At 42.6% G+C, this 11139-nt stretch overlaps 1 protein-coding gene and 1 long non-coding RNA gene across 3 annotated transcripts in view; one reads left to right on the top strand and one right to left on the bottom strand.

Annotated features, from left to right (window-relative positions):
- Positions 1 to 379: 379 nt before the first annotated feature.
- The window catches only part of LOC141105856 (alpha-2-macroglobulin-like protein 1), a 223739-nt gene continuing 212979 nt past the window's right edge, over positions 380 to 11139 (bottom strand). For both annotated transcript variants that reach the window (XM_073596000.1, XM_073596001.1), the window contains 4 exons: positions 10476 to 10578; positions 8156 to 8197; positions 7890 to 8018; positions 380 to 603 (listed from right to left, as the gene is read on the bottom strand). In XM_073596000.1, the coding sequence (XP_073452101.1) occupies positions 533 to 603; positions 7890 to 8018; positions 8156 to 8197; positions 10476 to 10578 (345 nt within the window). In that variant the 3' untranslated portion in view covers positions 380 to 532. The remainder of the gene's footprint in view (positions 604 to 7889; positions 8019 to 8155; positions 8198 to 10475; positions 10579 to 11139) is intronic.
- LOC141105858 (uncharacterized) overlaps positions 7504 to 11139 on the top strand; it is a 211796-nt gene continuing 208160 nt past the window's right edge. The window contains exon 1 of the long non-coding RNA XR_012235666.1: positions 7504 to 7835. This is a non-coding gene — a long non-coding RNA (uncharacterized lncRNA). The remainder of the gene's footprint in view (positions 7836 to 11139) is intronic.

Raw genomic sequence — 11139 nt, 5'->3', positions numbered from 1 at the left:
GCCTGCCTGTGCATGGTTTTGGGCAGACAGCTACACAGGTAGTCTGGAGGAGTCGGAGATTGCACCTGTGATCTCTTGTTTGCGGGTACATTACTTTACAGGCTCCTAATAAAAAAATTATAAATCCATATTTTTTTTACCTGCAAAAAGATGTGCATATATTATTTTTGTAACAGGTGAACTTATTCTTTAAACTTTACTTTTACTTCTCAAGTTTTTTTCCTGGAGATTTTATTCATAATATTACAGGCAAAACTCAAGGCAAACAGTTTAGCAAACATTGCAAGTGAACAATTTGCAAAAACTTGTGTAATCACTCAAAAAAAGGGGAAACTGAGATATGTTCACGACCTCCAAAAGAAGATACAACTTCTGGGAAGAGTGTCTAAAGTTTTATTAAGATTCCATTACAGATAAGAACCAAAATTCAAACAAGAGCAGTTTAAGATTTTCCTCACTGTTTTCTAATGACAAAAATGTCAAGAAAAGACAATTCTTATGCTGTATGTTCTTTATAGACACTATTTTGCAATTAGTGAGCTTCTTGTGTTTGCTGAGTTTCATGGCTATGGTGGTCTTCTTCGACTTCTATGGTATTGTAATCTGTGGAAAAAATGGAATGTGCATTAGATATTGTTTAGAGCTTAATTGGTTAGCTAATGGAATGAAAAGTAATAGATTAGCCACTAAAAGAAAAGATATCCATCCTAAATAAAAATTGCAAGTTGTATCATGTGTGAACCATCCTAGATTTGCCTTTTTGGCACCATTCTTCATTAACAAAACGTTATACTGGTCTTTATTTAGAGCCACAAGAATGTGTCATGGAGAAAATAAACTGGGACTTTAAATGTGCATTAAAGAGGACATATAACACACAACTGACAAAACATGAACAACTTTATTACGTAATTAATATATTAATGAAACCACAAGAAGAGATGAGTTGCCATATCAAATTTAGAGCTACAGATGCATGTTTACAGTTTCAAGATGGTATAATGGATTGAAGTGTTTCCCGATATTATCCTTTCCACACACTGTCACACGTTGTGCAGAAAATGGCGTCCCAACCATTTCTGTAGACTAAGTGGCAGTGTGTGGACAGACGGGCCTTCCCCAAAAAAGGGAGTTCTAAACCATTAGGATTTCTTCTTTAACTCTAATGCCCCGTACACACGGTCGGACTTTGTTCGGACATTCTGACAACAAAATCCTAGGATTTTTTCCGACGGATGTTGGCTCAAACTTGTCTTGCATACACACGGTCACACAAAGTTGTCGGAAAATCCGATCGTTCTGAACGCGGTGACGTAAAACACGTACGCCGGGACTATAAACGGGGCAGTGGCCAATAGCTTTCATCTCTTTATTTATTCTGAGCATGCACGGCACTTTGTCCGTCGGATTTGTGTACACACGATCGGAATTTCCGACAACGGATTTTGTTGTCGGAAAATTTAATATCCTGCTCTCAAACTTTGTGTGTCGGAAAATCCGATGGAAAATGTCCGATGGAGCCCACATACGGTCGGAATTTCTGACAACACGCTCCGATCGGACATTTTCCATCGGAAAATCCGACCGTGTGTACGGGGCATTAGGCTGGGTTCACACCTATGCGAATTAGATGCGGGTTTCCCCGCATCCAATTCGCATAGCAGGAGAATGTGACTGGCTCCCTATGGAGCCGGTTCACATATCTCCGTTGCGGCTGCGGAGCGCACTGCACAGTGTGTCTTTGGCTCCATTTCAGGGCCAAATTCAGGCACTGATTCATCCCTGAAACAAGGAAGCACAGCGCTCCTGTGCAATCCGCAGCAGGTTACAGTGTGAACCCTGCCTGAAAGTAGCAGATGCATTTGGTTTTGAAACATTAGCACACTACTGGGCACAACAGATACCAAAAATACACTATCTTTGGGATGCACACGTTATTTTTGGAGGTTTATCATCTTGACACCTTTCTTTGATGTATGCCACTCTATTAAACAGTTTTTAGCCATATCATCTGTTTATACAAAGGCATGGATCCCGAAGACACGAGAATATTGCAAAATGCGTCGTTCCACTATGCCATCTTGAAACTGTAAAAGTGCATCTGCTGTACTAAATTTGATACGGCAACTCATCGTTCATGTTTTATCAATTGTGTTTTATATGTCTTCTTTAGGGTACATTTTAAGTCTCAATTTATTCTATCCATCACAAATTCTCGTGGCTCTGGAGAAAGACCATTATAGACATCCATCCTAACTTTTTTTTAAAAAGGTATACATCTGGCATTCATTCTTGCTGCCTCCTTCTACTACTTTTCCTGTGTGGTTCACTACATGGTCAAAAGTTAATAAACCTATATGAGCTTTTTGGACATCCCTTTCAAAAATCATGGCCATCAGGGTGTAGCTATAACAACCCCACTCATTTTTGAGTTTCCACAGCAGTTTGGTGTGTATGTGAGAATTTGTGCCCAATCAGCCAAAAGCGCATACGTGAAGTCAGGTATGGATATTGGATGAAATTACCCTAACCTGCAAATGACATTTTAGTTCTTCCCAAAGGTGATAAGTGGCATTGATGTCAGGAACACTGTGCAGGCCACTTAAATTCCTCCACACCAGAATCAATCTATATATTTATGGCCTTGTCAATGTACACAGGGGCACAGTCATGCCAAGACAGAAAAGGATCCTTTCATAAGTAGTTGGAAGTGCTTGTATAATATCTTTGTATGTTGTAGTAGTAACATCACCCGTCACTGGAAACACCAGAACTGACTTTGGAGGGCTGCCCACGTATTTTTGGTCATATAGTATAGCTCCTCATGGAAATCTGTGATTAAAACGGTTATGCAAAAGCTGTAGGTTGGCAGCACACCGTAGAATACTTGGAATAAAAATGCACTCCTGTTACAATATAGAACACTGTGTATGTCTGTGTAGTTGGCATGTGGTGCGATTTTTCTTCCTGACTGCATTTACTTTAAAATTTGTCATATTTAAAACAAAGAAATCTACATGCTAATTAAAGTGGTTGTATAGTGTTTTTTTTAACTTTTACCTACAGGTAAGCCTATAATAAGGCTTACCTGTAGGTAAAAAAAATATCTCCTAAACCTTTACAGTTTAGGAGATATTCCCCTTGCTATGCGCCGCTGACTGCAGTGGCGCATGCGTACAGGGGATTCTCGGCTGAAGGCCCGGCAACTGCCGGACCTTGCCGGGTAAGAAATCTCCCGCACGCATGCGCGGGAGTGATGACATTGTGGCTCCAGCCACTCACAGCGCTGGAACCGCGATACCCAGAAGACACGCCGAGGCAACATGACAGCTCCCTCGGCGTGGACCAGGTAAGATACCAACGCCTAATAGCTCATTATGCCTTTTGCTTTACAGGGGTAAAAAAAAAAAAAAAATTTCAGCGGGTATACAACCGCTTTAGGTCCTGAATAAGGTCCACATTGAAAATGCATCAATATGTATTTTTGATGCAGTGAGCATTCAGGACTGCATCATGGTTTCCATTTATTATCGCAAGACATTTTCAAAAAATCTAAAAGATAGTATGTCAAGAGGTATATATGGAAGCTGATCAGTCCCTCTGAGATGCTAGTGGCCTGTTTACCTTGCTGATTCTTCTGGAATCAACATTTTAATGGCACTGACCTGGAACAGGCATAGGCAAGAGCACAGGGTGTGTCAGGTGTGTCTGGGCACACCCTAATCACCCTATGTGGTGCAGATTTCCGGTTTAGACCCCTGATGGTTTGCCAAAGCCCCCTAATGGGGCTCCTAAAAAAATGGTTAAACAATAATAAAAAAAAAATAGTAAAAAATAAAATGATAAAAATAAAAACTACTGACACCGTCCACTGCCCTAGTGACACCAATCTCTGCCATACTGACACTGTCGATGTATATATACACAAGCACACACATGCATATGTGTTTGAGGTTTGGGGTGCACACCCTATTGCAACAGACTGCACACACATATGGGAACAGTTAGGAAAATAAGGATTTATTTTGCAATTGCCAGGACTGAATAATGACTTTGCAAGTCATTATTGAATCCAAGTAAGCCAGAAAATGTGCTTATTGAGAACATTATGTTTACTACCTGCTAACTGACAGCCTACAGCAAATATGTCTGCTTTTTTTGTAAAAATGATGTAGTGCCCTGCTCTAGATAGATTGAATTTTGTTTTTTGAATATGCTGTACCCAGCTGAGCAGTAATTTATATTCTAGGTCTGGTCAGTTTGTACCTAAACCTGGGGATCCCACTTGCCTCTGAAAGTAGGAGGATCAATCCCTGGGCTATAAATATTTATCTGACCTCAGTTGATCCCTGGGAGGACGGACCAGAATGTGTGGCTGAGAAGAAGAAAAATGTTTGGGAGGGATGATCAGAGGTCTCGCTCCTGGGGCCTCTGGCCTGGGGAGCAGCTGTGTTATTAAGTAGCTGTTGCCATTAGGCCCCAGCTTTTTTTTTTTTTTAAATAACAAACATGTCATACTTACCTGTTCTGTGCAATGGTCCTTCTCAGGTCCCCCGTCTGCATTCCTAGAACCCCTGAGCTGAGCGCCCCCATAACAAGCAGCTTGTTCTGGGGGCACTCGTGTGTGATCGCTCCCTATCCACCTGTCTGTAAGACACACAGAGCTCGGCCCCTGCCCCCAACTCTCTACTCACTGGCTGTGAATGCACCCTGCTTTATTACACCTTCCAGGAGCCCTTAGCACTGATACAAGAGTAGGCTGGCTCTTGTGGGAGGTTACATATCTATGGACTAAAAGCCAGTCTGGAGGAGTGGACATTTCTAGGAAGGATGCATTTGCATGCAGCCTGCTATAAGTAATGCTAAGTCTCCATGTTTAAAATAGGGTTGCCACCTTTTCATCAAGTCAAACCCGAACACTTTAACCACTTCAGCCCCGGAAGAATTTACCCCCTTCCTGACCAGGCCATTTTTTGCAATACGGCACTGCGTCGCTTTAACTGACAATTGCACGGTCGTGCGACGTTGTACCCAAACAAAATTGACTTCCTGTTTTCCCCACAAATAGAGCTTTCTTTTGGGGGTATTTGATCACCTCTGCAGTTTTTATTTTTTGCGCTATAAACAAAAGCACCACAGTCCCCTTATATCAGATATGACACCAGAGCCCCCCCCTTACATCAGATATAACACCAGAGCCCCCTCTTACATCAGATATGACACCAGAGCCCCCCTTACATCAGATAATATGAAAGCATGAGACTACCAAGCCAAAATAAATATATGTACAGAGCCCCTCACCTCATCCCAAAATAGTCACGGGAAAAATAGGAAAAAATTGCCCCGGGGATTGTATGGGTGGGGGGTTGAGTTCGTAAAAATTGGGTAAAGAAAGTAGAAGGATAGTAAAAAATATATAACTTTATTCAAAAATTACATGAGATACATGGTTAAAAGACAATATATTGAACAGTTCATACAGTTGAACTCCTGCACCATGTCAGAAGGGGCTCTAAGATGAAAGAACACGATTGAACATGATAATCAGGATACCCAACATGTTTCGGACTATTGGTAGTACAGTTCCTTCTTTAGGGGTTTTATAAGGATATACTGCACTGTCTATAATAAAAAATACATAGATAAAAAGTAATAATCATCATTCGAAAATGCATGAGGTAAAATGCAAATAGTGGGAATAAGAGCTTGGGAGATGACAAAAAGAGAGAACAACAATAATAAAAGGACTTACTAGTTCAAAGACAGTAACCGTGTCCTAGACAGATGGTAATTTGATGGTTTAACAGATGACACTCCAAGTTCCGGCCTCCATAGTACCAATCAATAATACACTTTTAAGAGAGTAGAGCAGTGCATAAGCCCATGTATTGGGGGCTGAAGAGTGGGAGGTATGTAGAGCTTCCCCAGTATATCTGGCATGCAGTATATCTGGTATATTCCACTCTTTGGTTATTTCTTTTATCTCATGACCAATATATGGCCTCTTCAGCCAGTGTCTGCATGCAAGCCTGTGACACTATTTGAAACTGCCTATACCGGTTGGCCGATTTACTAGTCATTTCGCCCTTTCCCTCTTTTTTATTATATACTATACATTGTCATTATTTTCAATTGTATACATCTACATCAAACATCTCTGCATTATACTTATATTATTATATATTTATGTTTAGGGGCCCGTACCCTTCTCTTTGCTGTTCCTTGTGGATTCCTTGGCCTGGCACGTCCAACTGGTCCCCACTTTGATGCTATGTTTTGCCAGATATACTGAGGAAGCTCTACATACCTCCCAGTCTTCAGCCCCCAATACATGGGCTTATGCACTGTTCTACTCTCTTAAAAGTGTATTATTGATTGGTACTATGGAGGCCGGAACTTGGAGTGTCATCTGTTCATCAAACCATCAAATTACCATCTGTCTAGGACATGGTTACTGTCTTTGAACTAGTAAGTCCTTTTATTATTGTTGTTCTCTCTTTTTGTCATCTCCCAAGCTCTTATCCCCACTATTTGCATTTTACCTCATGCATTTTCGAATGATGATTATTACTTTATATCTATGTATTTTTTATTATAGACCATACAGTGTATCCTCATAAAACCCCTGAAGAAGGAACTGTACTAACAATAGCCTGAAACATGTTGAGTATCCTGATTATCATTTTTGATCGTGTTCTTTCATCTTAGAGCCCCTTCTGACATAGTGCAGGAGTTTAACTGTATGAACTGTTCACTATATTGTCTTTTAACTATGTATCTCATGTAATTTTTGATTAAAGTTATATATTTTTTACTATCCTTCTACTCTCTTTACCCATTTTATACGAACTCAACCCCCCACCCGCACAATTTTTTCCTATTTTTCTCTTACATCAGATATGACACAATAGCCCCCCTTACATCAGATATGACACCAGAGCCTCCCCTTACATCAGATATGACACAATAGCCCCCCCTTACATCAGATATGACACCAGAGCCTCCCCTTACATCAGATATGACACAATAGCCCCCCCTTACATCAGATATGACACCAGAGCCTCCCCTTACATCAGATATGACACCAGAGCCTCCCCTTACATCAGATATGACACCATAGCCCCCCCTTACATCAGATATGACACCATAGCCCCCCCTTACATCAGATGTGACACCAGAGCCCCCCTCCCTTACATCAGATGTGACACCAGAGCCCCCCTCCCTTTCATCAGATGTGACACCAGAGCCCCCCCCCCTACATTAGCTGTGACACCAGAGCCCCCTACCCTTACATCAGATGTGACACCAGAGCCCGCTCTTACATCAGATATGACACCAGAGGCCCCCTTTCCCCCTGTACTCACTGATCATTAACTGCAAAGAAGTTCCTAATTTCTCTTTCCAGGCTCCACACACTCCGTGTTCGTTCCTCGGCAGTGCTGCTGAGACTTTTCAGTCAGTGCCGCTCTCTATTGCCACCTGCAGGCTGGAGGAAGGAGAACACCTAATCCTCTCTCCAGTTATGAGCCACGATCCTATGTGAATGTGTCCGGTTTTCAGGGGGGGCTCAAATTCGGGCACATGATTCAAATCCCGGACTGTACGGGTGAATTCCATACAGGTGGCAACCCTAGTTTAAAAGGCCTGAAACCCAAGGAATAAAAGGAGTGGGGTAGGGACAATCAAGCTTGGGAGAAAAATTGCTAGATGGTGCTGGATGTCCCCCAGCCAGGAAATGAGGCAGGCTCTTTCTGACTTGCTACAGCTTCTAATGAAAAGTTCACAGTGTGCAGTGGAAACAGGAGAGGAGCCTGTACAACTGTGCAGGACTGCAGGTAAGGCTGAAATTCAGTTTTTTACATAATTGGATATTTACTGATTATACTGACCATGGAAGAAGCACCATTTGGCATTCACAACGCTGGTATCATAGCAGCAATTGTTCCGCTCACACTCTTCCTTGGTGATTCCTGGTTTACCACAGTCCCTCCTCTCAGAGGCACGTACATTACAGTGAGCTATTAACAGAGAGAAAAATGTATAGGTCACCAGCAAGTTTAAGGTTGGGATCTCCTAAAGACTAATATTATATGAAGATTTAGCTGTGACTGCTGTGCAATAGATAAGACTAACACAAAAAAGCAAAACTCCTTACCTTTACTGCAAGGGGAATTATATGTAGCGTGAGCTTTAATCACTGAGGAAAAAAAGAACATACGGTTATGGTGAACAGGAGAGACATGGTAAACATTGACATTTCTGATGGCTGACTTCTCCTTTTAAATATACCCAGATTTAGAAATGATTAGAGGGCGATAGTGAGGAGAGGAGTGAGCAAGGAGTGGGAAGACAGAGCAAGTGGGTTGGGGGGGGGGGTTAAGCACATAACTATACGAGGGGCAGGGGAGTGAAGCTGTGAGTGGTGAAAGAAGAGTAATGAGGAACGAACAGGGAGTAAAAGCAAGGGAAAGGGTAAAGGTCTCAGCCATGGCAAGTGACTAGTAAAATGGAGAGAATAGGAAGAGCAGGGAAGGGGGAGGTAAATATTAGGCGATATCCTATCACAGGAAGGATGAATACTTTAGTGCAGGGATATGTAATTAGTGGACCTCCAGCTGTTGCAGAACTACAAGTCCCATGAGCAGACTCTGACAGCCACAAGCATGACACCCAGAGGCAGAGGCACGATGGGATATATTGAAGCCCTCTTATTTCTATTATGACAGGTTTCCTTTAAACTTACAAAGAGTACAGAATTGTATTTTTGTTTTAATCTGACAATGTTTTCCAGCATAATGACATAGATAAGAAAGAAAATATTATGGAGTCCTGGCAGAAACATAAAAATAATAAAACTGAAAGGAGCCTTCTGTGTGTAGTAGCCTCCCCAGCACCCCCTAATACTTATGTGAGCCCCAACTCTGTCCAGCGATGCCCATGAGTCCCATGGCCATCCGAAACTCTCCCTCCTGATTGGTCAAGGCACCGTAGTGGTGCCATTGGCTCCCACGGCTGTCAATCAAAGACAGTTAACCAATAGGGAGATAGAGGGGGTGGGGCCGAACAGCAGCTCTGTGTCTGAATGGACACACAGAGCTGCAGCTTGGCTCGAGTGCCCCCATAACAAGCTGCCTGCTGTGGGGGCACTCGACAGGAGGGAAGGTGCTAGGAGCAGTGAAGAGGGACCCGAGAAGAGGAGGATCTGGGCGGCTCTGTGCAAAACCACCGCACATGGGAGGTAAGTATAACATGTTTGTTTTTTTGTTTTTAAACAAGACTTTACAATCACTTGAAGTTTAGCTAAAACTCTGTTTTTTTCAATGGTTAAGCTTAACAATAAGGAGGTGACTGACAGGGAAGGGAAGATCAAGTTCTCTGTACTTAAAGTGGCGCTCCACCCAAAAGGGGAAGCTTTGCTTGTCTGCCTCCGGCACTACATTTGGCACCTTGTGGGGAGGAGGGGGTGCGGGTACCTGGTTTTAAGAGATACCCGCACCCACTTCCTTTTGAGTTTGCATCGGTATACTCAGCTGGAAGTCCGGCCCTCACCGCAGCCGGCCCATTAAGAAAGCGCTGCGCAATTCACGAATACGCAGTAGGAAACTAGCTGTGAAGCCGCAAGGCTTCACTGCCGGTTTACCTTACCCAAGATGGTGGTGTCAGCACCCGAGAGCCAATTCAAGAATCGTTTTGGGCAAGGACACCGCGGGATCCCTGAACTGGTAAGTGCCCTAATAGTAAAGGTCAGCAGCTGCAGTACTTTAGCTGCAGACTTTTAATTTTTAGGTGGGGGGGGGCTGGAGCTCCACTTTAAAACAGGACTTAAATATAAGGCCCCACGCACACTGGTTATTTGCCCAGCATTTCTCCTGGAAGGAGAAAAGCAGCGTCTAAAACACACCTAAAGTAGCATTTTGTAAATGCATTTAGGTGCGACAAGCACTAGGGCATTCTTTCATTTCATTGACCCAAATATTAATTAATTTATTAATTCTGGCCAGTGAAATGAATGAATGCTCAAGATCTTGTTGTGCCTAATGTTAATACACATTTAGGCACAGCAGTCATTTTTTTAGTCGTTAAACGTTCCAGTCCTGAATGCACTGGCTTTGGTTTTTATTTTCGGCCTCTAAATGCCCGTAAAAGCATATGTGTGCATGGACACATAGGCTAACATGGATGAGCATTTAGAAGTAGAACAAAATATATAAAATGCCCTTCAAAGTGGAGTTTTTGATGCCCAGTGTGCCTGAGACCTAAAACTTGGTTTTCTGCAAATATTTTTGTTCCACAAAATGCTTTATACAAGTAAGATACTAAATCTCAGTTGTAATTAAATGTTGTATTTATCAGAGCTTAAAAATAGTAGGTTTAGTATATGAAAACTTGGATACCATGCTAGGTTTTGTGTAGGCATCTTCACATTGAATATTCCCATAAATTATTATTTATGCCTTTTTTTAATTCCTACATACCTGGAACATAGTAATCAAGCACGACAACATTGGCGGGATGCAGGTTTTCTACATGTGTTTCTTGTTTGATAGTGAAAACATACTCTTTGGTTTCATGATCAAGCTTTTAGGAGAAAACAATAGTGACAGTGTTTAAGAATAAAAAAAAAAGTACCAAACCCGTGGTCAGCATCAGTAAAAGACAAAAAGAACAAAGCACAGATCCAGAGGAGGTGCTGGGAGCAGTCTGGATTGAATCCAGTTATCCATACATTAAGGGTCGGTTCACACATGGGCAACACGACTTTAGCGCGACTTTGCACTGCGGCTTCGACGCGACCTCGACGCGACTTTGACGCAACTCCGACGCGACTTCGGCAAATTACGAGGCGACTTGAAGTCGCCTCCATGACAGGCGACTTCGCCTGTGGCCAATCAGCTCTCTGGGAGGGAGGGGGGGGAGGGAGGGGTTTTCCCTGCAAAGTCGCTTGACTTTACAGAGAGATCCGACTTGGAGGCGACTTCCATTGATTTCTATGGTACAGGTCGCCTACCAAGTCGGATCAAAGTAATACAGGGAGTACGCTCTGAAGTCGGAGCGACTTCAGTAGTGTCTATTAAGACACTAGCGTTAACTCCCATCAAAACTATTTCTGGGGCGACTTGGGGCGACTTGAGGGCGTAC

The sequence above is a fragment of the Aquarana catesbeiana genome, linkage group LG08, assembly GCF_042186555.1.
Source record: "Aquarana catesbeiana isolate 2022-GZ linkage group LG08, ASM4218655v1, whole genome shotgun sequence".
NCBI lineage: Eukaryota > Metazoa > Chordata > Amphibia > Anura > Ranidae > Aquarana > Aquarana catesbeiana.
This window is presented reverse-complemented; position numbering and strand designations above follow the sequence as displayed.